General features: G+C 42.0%; 1 protein-coding gene across 2 annotated transcripts in view; it reads left to right on the top strand.

Moving 5' to 3' along the window:
* Positions 1–3,378: 3,378 nt before the first annotated feature.
* LOC136398668 (microtubule-actin cross-linking factor 1, isoforms 6/7-like) overlaps positions 3,379–11,341 on the top strand; it is a 55,729-nt gene continuing 47,766 nt past the window's right edge. Inside the window, exons 1-6 of one of the 2 annotated variants that reach the window (XM_066372890.1) lie at positions 3,379–3,523; positions 4,714–4,836; positions 4,923–5,024; positions 5,617–5,718; positions 5,807–5,978; positions 6,070–6,181. In XM_066372890.1, coding sequence (XP_066228987.1) covers positions 3,416–3,523; positions 4,714–4,836; positions 4,923–5,024; positions 5,617–5,718; positions 5,807–5,872 — 501 coding nt within the window. In that variant the 5' untranslated portion in view covers positions 3,379–3,415 and the 3' untranslated portion in view covers positions 5,873–5,978; positions 6,070–6,181. Of the gene's footprint in view, positions 3,524–4,713; positions 5,025–5,138; positions 5,233–5,616; positions 5,719–5,806; positions 5,979–6,069; positions 6,182–11,341 lie in introns of those variants that run through there. The other variant, XM_066372889.1, reaches the window with a different exon arrangement.

Here is an 11,341-nt window from a genome sequence, read left to right as displayed (position 1 = left end):
CTGAACTGGCTTTTAACAATGTAGAGAATCAGAATCCAAGGCAAGGCTTAGCTGCTTTTCCCCTCTATAAATGATGAAATGTTGGGACATTCAGTAATTCCATTTGTTTTTCTCAAAGTTGGTATAAGCTCTTAACAAAATATTTACGCACATAAACTGGTATAAAAATGCTTATTTTAATCTGTCTTTCTTTACATAGCTACTAAGGGAATCCATTGCTGAACACAAACCTCATCTTGATAAACTGCTAAAGATAGGCCCTCAGCTAAAGGAGTTAAACCCTGAAGTGGGTGAGATGGTGGAAGAAAAAGACCAGAAGGCAGAAAGCATGTATGCCCAAATTAAAGAGGGAGGTGCGCCAGCGGGCCCTGGCGCTGGAAGAGGCTATTTCCTGGTCGGCTCAGGTACGTGTGTGGCTTGACCTTGTAACCCTTCATTTGCTCTTTAGTCTAAGCAAGAAGTTTCTGTATCAAATACACCTCCATGCTCAGGAAGTCTAGACCAGCATGCCGATGGTAGTGTCAGACTAGGAATCTTGGCTGATGTGCATTTTCATTGTAAGGATCAGTAAGAATCCATTGTGATGGATGGGTGTGCTGGTGCTGAAAGGAGGGTAAAATGTCTTAGTCGGTACATGCTGTCTGTTGATAGTTTCCCTTAAAACTTTGTTGTGATAATCCTTCAGCAGGGATAGTTCTGGATAACAGTTCCTATTGAACCTGTTTTCTTTGAGACTTATAAGACAGCACATTAAGATTCTCTCTCTCAGGAGGCCACCAGCTAGCTCCTCCTAGCTCAGAGAAGGATGCTTGAGTAGAGAGAAGTATGAGCCAGAGGGAAACAGACCACCAGCAGTGAAGTTGACAGCATGTAACTACATACTTTTCAACTAATACAGTACCGTTAGTGGTACTTTTGTCATGTCTGGGTATTTTATTCCTATGTTTAGTCAATATTCTTGGTTAATATTTGTACTTACTCAAGTCCCCCCCCCCCCCCCATCCCATCTCTCACTCACATTGTGGAATTGTTACTTTGTGTTGTTGCTGCCTGCTCCTGTCTTCCCCACATCCTCACATTTCATTGTTGTGTTGACCGCGCCCACCATTACAGATTACAGAGGTCCCACTGGGACTAGGGTATTCTTATGAACCTGAGTATTGAGGATGAGCTATCGGGAAATTCCCCTTTACTTCAGAGGAATGAATTTTATTAGCGCAGTTTATTATGCCAGTTTCACTTGGGGTGGATCCTAGAAGTGAGGGAGTGATGGAAAGTGATTTTGTTAAGGAAATTCCACCATGTATTTCTCACAGGACACATACAGTTGATAAGCCTAATTCTAATTCATGAATCCAGAGTTGGTTTTAGATAGCCTTTTTTGAGGGGCAAGCTTATCTGTTTTGCTCCTGTTTTTCCTCTCTCTATGCTTCATATTGTAAGTGAAATTTTACAATAATAGTCACGTTATTCAAAGTGCCAGAGAAGTGGAAAGGTAATTGTTCTCTTAGAATAAGGTTAGATTTGGCCTGCCTTAAGTACCTTTCATCATGCCAACATTTTCCTTTTTCACTGTTACATACGGTGGTTATTAAATTGCATGCTATGATGATTTTAAACTTGAAGTCATTTAGCAAATTGAGTTCCCCATCCATTTATATAGTTGGTGGAGGTCATCTAACTTGTTGGTCTCATCTGTTGCATGCAACTATCATCTGAGATGTTGACACACTGAGTCTCAACAGTTTCATAGTGTTGTACCTTTCGTCATGTTCCTGGTATATAACTTAATATCTTTTTGATTCTTAAACATTTATTTTATATTTCTGGTGGGCCAGCTGCAGTGTACTATGCCCCAAACAGTTTTTAGCCAAGCCCACAGCCGTCAGACAAGGCTATGTGCAGTTTATCCTCAGCAGTAGTAGATGTATGCCTTGGCCTTGTTCCCTAGCACTTCCTCTAGAAGTGGGATGAAGTATTGCTGTGGTGGCTAACGGTCTGGCTTGTATTCAGTTCCATGATAAAATCGAGCCCATGTTGGAGACTCTGGAGAATCTTTCCTCTCACCTACGTATGCCAGCACTGATCCCTGCGGAAGTCGACAAGATCAGAGAGTGCTTCAGTGACGATGAGAGTGCCACCATGGAGCTAGAAAAAGCTTTCCTTTGAGGCCCTGAGCGCCGTGGAGAAGAGCTTATTGGGAGATCTCAGGGAGCTGACAAAGATCTGGCTGCGAAAGGTGCTTGATGAATCTAATTATTTTTAAAGAAAACCAATAATATAAGTTCTAGGCTGTGGTTACCTCCAGCACTCCACCGGATGTATGTACGGTGCTTTGTTGAATGTGAAGTCCCCAAGTAATGAGTATTCCAGAAAGTCATTTGGAAATCATTTAGAATTCAGAACACATCTCCCCATTGAAACAAGGTTATAATTGGTAGTTAGATTCCCAGGCCAGGAAGCAAATGCTCCTTTAACCCCTAATATGAGTGAACTGCAGTATCAATAGTATGTAGATGATAACTATCTTTTATAACACTTTCCATGGGAAACAGCAAGTTGAACACGGAACACTGGGAATCGAGTTCTCATCTCAGTCCCTTTGTAAGTTATGGGGTTTGTATTGAGTAGTAGTACCTTTCTGTTAGATGGTAACTCATTCCAAGATTACCTCTATGGTCTCTTTATGTGGGAAACCAACATAAGTGGGAAATGTGAATGTAGAAATAATAATAAAACTGAGATAGATAGATATAAATAGTTAAAGCTTTTTAAAAGATAATTTCAATGAAAATGTGAGAATTAGATGACATTTTTTGATGAGGCTGATTTCCAGCACTTAGAGAAGTCCTAGTCATACCTCTTTTTTGCCCCCTCAGAAATCCAGGACAAATTGGATCACATGGTATTCTTCTGGGAGGACATCAAAGCTCGGGCTGAAGAGCGAGAAATTAAGTTTCTTGATGTCCTTGCCCTGGCCGGTTGGCTCAGCGGTAGAGCGTCGGCCTAGCGTGCGGAGGACCCGGGTTCGATTCCCGGCCAGGGCACACAGGAGAAGCGCCCATTTGCTTCTCCACCCCTCCGCCGCACTTTCCTCTCTGTCTCTCTCTTCCCCTCCCGCAGCCAAGGCTCCATTGGAACAAAGATGGCCCGGGCGCTGGGGATGGCTCTGTGGCCTCTGCCCCAGGCGCTAGAGTGGCTCTGGTTGCAATATGGCGATGCCCAGGATGGGCAGAGCATCGCCCCCTGGTGGGCAGAGCGTTGCCCCATGGTGGGCGTGCCGGGTGGATCCCGGTCGGGCGCATGCGGGAGTCTGTCTGACTGTCTCTCCCCGTTTCCAGCTTCAGAAAAATGAAAAAAAAAAAAAAAAAAGTTTCTTGATGTCCTTGAACTAGCAGAAAAGTTCTGGTATGACATGGCAGCTCTCCTTACCACCATCAAAGACACCCAGGACATTGTCCATGACTTGGAAAGCGCAGGCATTGACCCATCTATCATCAAACAGCAGGTTGAAGCTGCTGAGGTAAGAAAAAACAACCCCCTTCTCTGTGTTTGCCCGCTACAAAAGCACTTTTTCCAAGTATGTTGTGTTAACGGCTTAGCCAAGGTGAGTGTCTGAAAAGTTGTTTGTTTTTGTTTTTAAGTTTAGGAGGATATTTTCTTTTTGAAAAAATACCTGTTCCTTATAGTAGATTTCTTTTTTTATTACAAATACAAGTTTTACTATTTGTAGATTTGTATAACCTCCACCAACTGAGATATACAGCAGTTGAATTACACAAAACTAATTTTCTCATCAATTTTAAACTTAATTCAAATAAATAGAATAGGCTTAGAATATTTAGTTTTGCTTTCATTTCTGAAAATAGCTTTTGCTATAGTGTACATTATTTTGTTTCTCAAGTAAATTTCTTTAATGCAGAAAATTAGAAGGTAGAAAAGAAAATAAATTCTGGATTCGTCATGCAAAAGAAACAATCGTTAACATTGACATACCGTTTTCTGGTCTTTTAGGAAAGCCTAGTTTTTATTTTTACTGAATGCATTTCTCCCCTCATTTTGTTCATTTACTATAAGCCAACCCTGTCTTGCTATTATCTTCTATTTTAGCCATTTTTCCTTTCAATGCCCCTGTCTTTTTTAGAAATTGGCAAAGAACTGACTTTGTTCAAGATTATATAGCCCAGTGTTCCTACTGTGCTAGTCTCTCAGCTCTTAAATTTGTGACTTGTGCTGTATTATTTTACCCTTGTTGACATACTTCTCTGCAATAGAATTCTGGCTATAGATTATAATCTCCTTGGAGGTAGGGGGGATAAAACCTTTGGTAAATTATTGAAGGCCCATGTACCTTTTCCCAGACTGTTTTATAGATATTGTTCTATATGATATGTGTGTGTGTGTGTGTGTGTGTATTGTTCTATATGATGTGTGTGTGTGTGTGTATGTGTGTGTGTGTGTGTGTGTGTGTGTATATATATATATATAGTTATATATAAATACATTTGATACATACATTTTTGGTATACATATATATGAAAAATAACCAGAGTCTGAAGCTTCACTGTTTAAGTGAAATATAACATTGAAAGGTTTTTTGTGAAATTGACAGGTTCTGTTCAACATCTGCTATTGATGGGAATGTAATTTGCAAAATTTGGGAAGTTCTGCTCTGCTTCTGTTTCGGCTTATGTTTTATTTGTTTACACGTAGAGTATTGAAGAAGAGGCAGAAGGCCTGCATGAGGAGTTGGAGTTTATTCGAATCCTGGGAGCAGATTTGATTTTTGCCTGTGGAGAGACGGAGAAACCGGAAGTGAAGAAGAGCATCGATGAGGTGCGAGACCTGGATAAGGAACTTAGAACGTTAGTGGACTTGGACTGACCAATGGTATTAATTGGAGAAACTGATGTTTCCTCTAGATGAATAACGCCTGGGAGAACTTAAACAAAACGTGGAAAGAGAGGCTAGACAAGCTTGAGGGCGCCATGCAGGCTGCGGTGCAAGACCAGGACACGCTTCAGGTAAGAAGCCAGAGGTGGCCTCCACGGAAGAACGGGTTCCGTGTTGCCGCATTCAGGACCCAGTGGAGAGGGGTCCCTTCGCAGAACCACAGCACTGTCTGTATGTCTAACCAGATTCCCACTGCTGACGTGAAAGGCGCTGACACCTGAATTTCCAGTCTCCTCACCATGTTGTCATCATCGTGTGTTCACCGTATTTGCTCTCGTGGTGGGTACGCAGTGAAGCAGGCCATACTGTGGAAGCCATCTCTCGCCAGAGGTTGCAGCCCAGGTCATCTGAAGCACAGCTTGGCACGGCAGCTTCAGCACATCACCAGCTTGCCTGCTGGCCATGAGAAACAGTAGCTTTTATTCATATTTTGTTTTTCTAGATCGTAGTTTTTTGTGGACTCTGTCCCAGTAATGTTTGCTTTTGTTCTTAAATCTTCATATTAGAATAAGGATAATTTTTTCTACCTGTTCTCCACAACCTGAAAACACAGTGTTTGGCACTTTAATTTACCTCTGCTTGTATTGACAGAGATGATACTTATTCTCTCCCAATTCTGTATGTTTTTTGTTTTCTGACTACTAATTTGTGTGTTCATTTTAGGCTATGTTTGACTGGCTGGATAGCACTGTGATTAAACTCTGCACCATGCCCCCTGTCAGCACTGACCTCAACACTGTTAAAGATCAGTTAAACGAAATGAAGGTTTGTATCCAGGAATGGCTTTTGAAAGAGGATGGCTTCTTTTCCATTTTTAAAGACTTGTTATTAACATTAAGTTTGTCTTTGACAGGAGTTCAAAGTGGAAGTTTACCAGCAGCAAATAGAGATGGAGATGCTCAATCACCAGGTGAACTGATGTTAAAGAAAGCTACTGATGACACGGACAGAGACATTATTCGAGAGCCATTGACAGAACTCAGACTCCTCTGGGAGAACCTGGGGAGAAAATTGCCCACAGACAGGTAAGGGAGCTGGTGGACTACATCAGTGGACTACTACTATCTGCTGTTTTCTAATTTCCTAACACTCGTTCCCTTTATATCTTCTGGGTAGCATAAGCTTGAAGGTGCTCTCTTGGCCCTTGGCCAATTCCAACATGCCTTAGAAGAACTAATGAGTTGGCTGACTCACACTGAAGAGTTGTTAGATGCTCAGAGACCAATAAGTGGAGATCCAAAAGTCATTGAAGTTGAGCTTGCGAAGCACCATGAAAGTATTTTTATTTTTCATCTCTAAGCTTATTGGTTTCAGACTAAATATTGTCACCAGAAGCCTTTCAGTGTTGTGTGTCATTAAACCTTATAGAATCAGGTTTAATGATATCTGTAGAGATAAATAGTTCAACATTTTTTTTTTCCTGTATTTTTCTGAAGCCGGAAACGGGGAGAGACAGTCAGACAGACTCCCGCATGCGCCCGACCGGGATCCACCTGGCACGCCCACCAGGGGGCGACGCTCTGCCCCTCCAGGGCTTCGTTCTGTTGTGAACAGAGCCACCCTAGCGCCTGGGGCAGAGGCCGAGGAGCCATCCCCAGCGCCCGGGCCATCTTTGCTCCAGTGGAGCCTCAGCTGCGGGAGGGGAAGAGAGAGACATAGAGGAAGGAGTGGGGGGAGGGGTGGAGAAGCAGATGGGTGGTTCTCCTGTGTGCCCTGGCCGGGAATCGCACCCGGGACTTCTGCACGCCAGGCCGACTATCTACCACTGAGCCAACCGGCCAGGGGCTCAACATTTTTTTAGGTTCTAAAAAATGATGTTTTGGCTCATCAAGCCACGGTGGAAACAGTCCACACAGCTGGCAATGAACTTCTTGAATCTAGTGCTGGAGATGATGCCAGCAGCTGAAGGAGCCGCTTGGAAACTATGAACCAATGCTGGGAGTCAGTGTTACAGAAAACAGGAGCGGGAGCAGCAGCTCCAGTCAACACTGCACAGGTACACGCATTCCCACGGCCACCAGGTGGAGCTGTGCACATGATGTTTGGAGGAAAGCCGTTTGGGGTAGAGACCCCTGTGTCTTGAGAGGAAGGTCGTTTCTGTGCTGGAAGTTGGCTGGAAAGAACAGCTTTTGATTCAATTGTTCGTTTCTTGGATTAGTTTGTAGCCTAGTCTCTTAATTTACTATCCAAAGTTAGTAGATTTTTTTTAAAGATACTTTTCCCTTTTTTTTCTTTTTGTATTTTTTCAAAGTGAGAAGTGGTGTGGGGGGTGGCAGACAGACTCCCGCATGCGCCGTACCAGGATCCACCCGGCATGTCTACCAGGGGGCGATGCTCGGCCCCTCTGGGGCCAACTAGAATCTGTTTTTTAGCATTAGGCTTTTCCTTGAGAATAAATTTGACTGCTAAATTAAAAAGGAATTTCCTTCTTATAGTTTTTTTTATTTATTTATTTTTTCTGAAGCTGGAAACGAGGAGAGACAGTCAGACTCCCACATGCGCCCGACTGGGATCCACCCACCAGGGGGTGATGCTCTTCCCCTCTGGGGCGTCGCTCTGCTGTGACCAGAGCCACTCTAGCGCCTGGGGCAGAGGCCAAGGAGCCATCCCCAGCGCCCAGGCCATCTTTGCTCCAATGGAACCTTAGCTGGGGGAGGGGAAGAGAGAGACAGAGAGGAAGGAGGGGGAGGGAAGAAGCAAATGGGCGCTTCTCCTATGTGCCCTGGCCGGGAATCGAACCCGGGTCCCCCGCACGTCAGGCTGACGCTCTACCGCTGAGCCAACCGGCCAGGGCCTCTTATAGTTTAGAAATGTATAAATTCAGAAATCCATTTGAAATTACTAGGTTCACTTTCACTTTTTCTGTATCTTTTTAAAATTTTTATTGATTTTAGTGAGAAAGGCAGGAGTGGGGGAGAGACAGGAACATCGATCTGTTCCTGTGTGTTCGTTCCCTGAACGGGGATCAAACTAGCAGCCTCTGGGCTAAAGGAGGATACATTAACCAACCAAGCTATCTGGCCAGGGCTCCTGTATCTTTTAATAAGTATAACTGAGTAAATAACATACTCTTCTCTTTAAAACTTTCCCCTCTGACCTATTTTATTTTGCTCTTCAACATAATTTGGATCAAGAAAATGGAGCTGCTTGTTTTCTTTTAACAGCCTTACAGGGAAGCTTTTCTAGATCAGGTCCTCTGCAGGTATCAAAGAATACTACGTGATAATCCCTGGTTCTTTTGGGTGACCTTTTCTTTTATTTTTTTACAGGGACAGGGAGAGAGTCAGAGTCAGAGAGAGGGATAGACAGGGATGGAGAGAGATGAGAAGCATCAATCATCAGTTTTTCATTGGGACTCCTTAGTTGTTCATTGATTGCTTTCTCATATGTGCCTTGATGACCGTGGGGCTACAGCAGAGCTAGTAACCCCTTGCTCGAGCCAGCGACCTTGGGTCCAAGCTGGTGAGCTTTTATTTTTGCTCAAGCCAGATGAGCCCACGCTCAAGCTGGCAACCTTGGGGTTTTGAACCTGGATCCTTCCGCATCCCAGTCCTACACTCTATCCACTGTGCCACCGCCTGGTGAGGCTGGGTGACCTTTTATAATTTAATAACGTTGCTATATGCCACTTCTACTCCTCAAGTGTCACGGGAGTCTTGTGAAGGGAAAGAGCACTGAACTCGGAGTCAGGAGACAGTGATCTGAAACTTCCCAGCTCCATTATATGACACCAGTTATTTAACTTCTCCAGGCAACATTTTCCTATCTGTAATCTGAGAGTGTTAGAGGTAAGTAATCTTTAAAATCCCTTTGGGCTCAGATTCTGATTTCAAGCACTTAGTATAATTTACTCCCTTTGCTAAAAAAGCCAATCAGAAATTGAGGATAGCCATTTATCTTTTTTAACTTCAAACAATCTTTAAAAAATTGGAAAGCAGCCTGACCTGTGGTGCAGTGGTTAAAGCGTTGGTCCGCAGTGCTGAGGTCACTGGTTCAAAACCCGGGGCATGCCCTGGGAAGGCACATAGGAGAAGCAGCTATGAGTTGATGGCTTCCTGCTCCCCTCCCCACCTTTCTCTCTCTCCTTTCTCTAAAATCAATAAATAAAATCTTTAAAAAAAATTGGAGTGCAGACCTTTTCCTTGGTTTATGAATAATGCATGGGGGATTGGGGAAGATTGACCTGGTTAGGATGGACTTGTTCTCACAAAATTTAGTCATAGTTAGTTTTTCAAAATATCTTTTTTTTTATTTAACTCACATGTACACTTCTCCCATTTAAAGTGTATAACTCAATGGCTTCTAGTATATTATCAGAGTTGTACAATTATCACATTCAATTTTAGAACACTTTCATCACCCCCAACAGAAACCCTATACCCTAACCCCCCCAATACCTCCCCCAGCCCCAGGCAACCACTTACTGTATTTCCCCATGTATAAGACGCACCCTTCCCAAAAAATTCGGGGTCTAAGAACTGGGTGCGTCTTATACACTGGCGTAGAAGTGTGGCATTTCAAATGCGATACATGAAAGTGCGGATGAGGCAGTCTATGAAGACAGTGATTCGTCATCAGATACAGATGAGGACAAGTTAATGGATGGTAATTTTGACAGTGATGAGGAGTTGTATGAATTTCATGATGAATAAAATTTGAGTTTAATAACCTTACGGAATAAAGTACATTCTTTTTTTTTTTTTTTTTTTAATTTCCGGCCCCCATATTAAGGTGTGTCTTATACATGGGAGCCTCTTATGCAGGGGAAATACAGTATCTACTTTCTGTCTGTAGCTTTGCCTGGTCTGGATGTCTCCTGTAAATGGAATCATACAGCCTGTGGTCTATTGCTTTGTTTTACTGGCTTCTTTTCCTGTGCATAATGTTTTCAAGGTTCGTCCATGTTATAGCCTGAATCAATATTTTTTGCTGAATAGTATTTCATTCTATGGATGTACAACATTTTGTGTACCCATTTATCAGTTGATAGATATTTGAGTTATTTTTGGTTATTACAAGCAGTGATTGCTGTTGTGAACATTCAGTCATGTGCAAGTTTTTGGTTTTTGTTTTTTTTTCTGGACGTGCTTTCAATTCTCTTATATATACCTGGAGTGGAGTTACTGGATCATATGATAACTTGTGGTTAGTCTTTTGAGGAACTGTCAGACTTTTTGCCAAAACAGCCACAGCATTTTCCATTTCCACCAGCAGTGTATGAGCTTTCCGGTTTCTTACATCTCCATCAAACACTTATCTGTTTGTGTGTGTGTTTTTCAGTTGTGGCCATCCTAGTAGATGTGATGTGGTATCTCACTATAGTTGTGATTTACATTTTCCTTATGGCTAATGATATTGAGCATTTTTTCATGAGTTTGTTAGCCGTTCATACATATTCTCAGGCACTCACTCACTTTGACAGTGATTTTTACAGGTAGTACAAACAGTCAACCATCTGGATAGTTGAAGTTTGTTGTCAACTCGTTTGTTGACAGAGCATGGTTATTTGTTGGAAACATACATATTGATGATTTCTGAGCTCTCTTGGCTTTATTTTATGCAGCTGTCTCTATAACTAATGATACTTACTTTACTGGACTTTTTCTTAAGGCATTTGTGGAAAACTTTAGAGTCAACCTCGTATTTGCAGAAGAGTTAAGACTTCAGAATGGAGCAGACCTAGATTTGATCGGCCTGTCCCTTTACTGGATGTGTGATCATGGGATGTTAATTGAGCCCTCCAGATTCTATTTCTACAATTGAAAAGTTTCTGACATGGAAGCACTAGTATGTTAGTTTTTGTCCTTCTCTGGGCAGAGTTGTGACCAGTAAGCTTCAGAAACAGACTGTTGTTCTCTGTTCTTGAAAATTCTCCAGAAGAGGAAAATACTCCAGCATTCTCCTTTCCTGTTACCTCTGTCTATATCTCTCTCTGTTGGTTTTCACAGTTATTTTGTGTAATCAGAGGACTGAGATATAACTAACTAGTTTTCCACTAAATTTCTTATAAAGCGGTTGAATTTTGCTATTCATAGTTGTAAAATATAACTGGAATTTTGGGGCCTTGATGTGAAATTAACTTTGCATTTTAGAGTGCCTCCTTTTTCTTTTCAGTATCCTGTGGTATTTAGTATCCTATTGATAACATGATCTCACCTGGTATTTAACCCTACTTTTAATTCATTTAAATAGTTATTCACTGTCCATTCCTGCTATTTATACCCTATATTCAGATGATATATTATCAAAAATAAATCCCTTGTTATCTCTTCTCTTCTTAATCCTTAATACTGTTTTTAATATTTTGAATTATTTATTTTTAAATTACCATTCATTGATAATCTGATTTCCTTTCTACCACTCTTCAGAAAATTATAATCCCAAACAC

Source organism: Saccopteryx leptura, chromosome 3 (genome assembly GCF_036850995.1).
Source record: "Saccopteryx leptura isolate mSacLep1 chromosome 3, mSacLep1_pri_phased_curated, whole genome shotgun sequence".
Classification (NCBI taxonomy): Eukaryota; Metazoa; Chordata; class Mammalia; order Chiroptera; family Emballonuridae; genus Saccopteryx; species Saccopteryx leptura.
The sequence above is the reverse complement of the archived record's forward strand: the minus strand, read 5'-3'. Positions and strand labels throughout refer to the sequence as shown.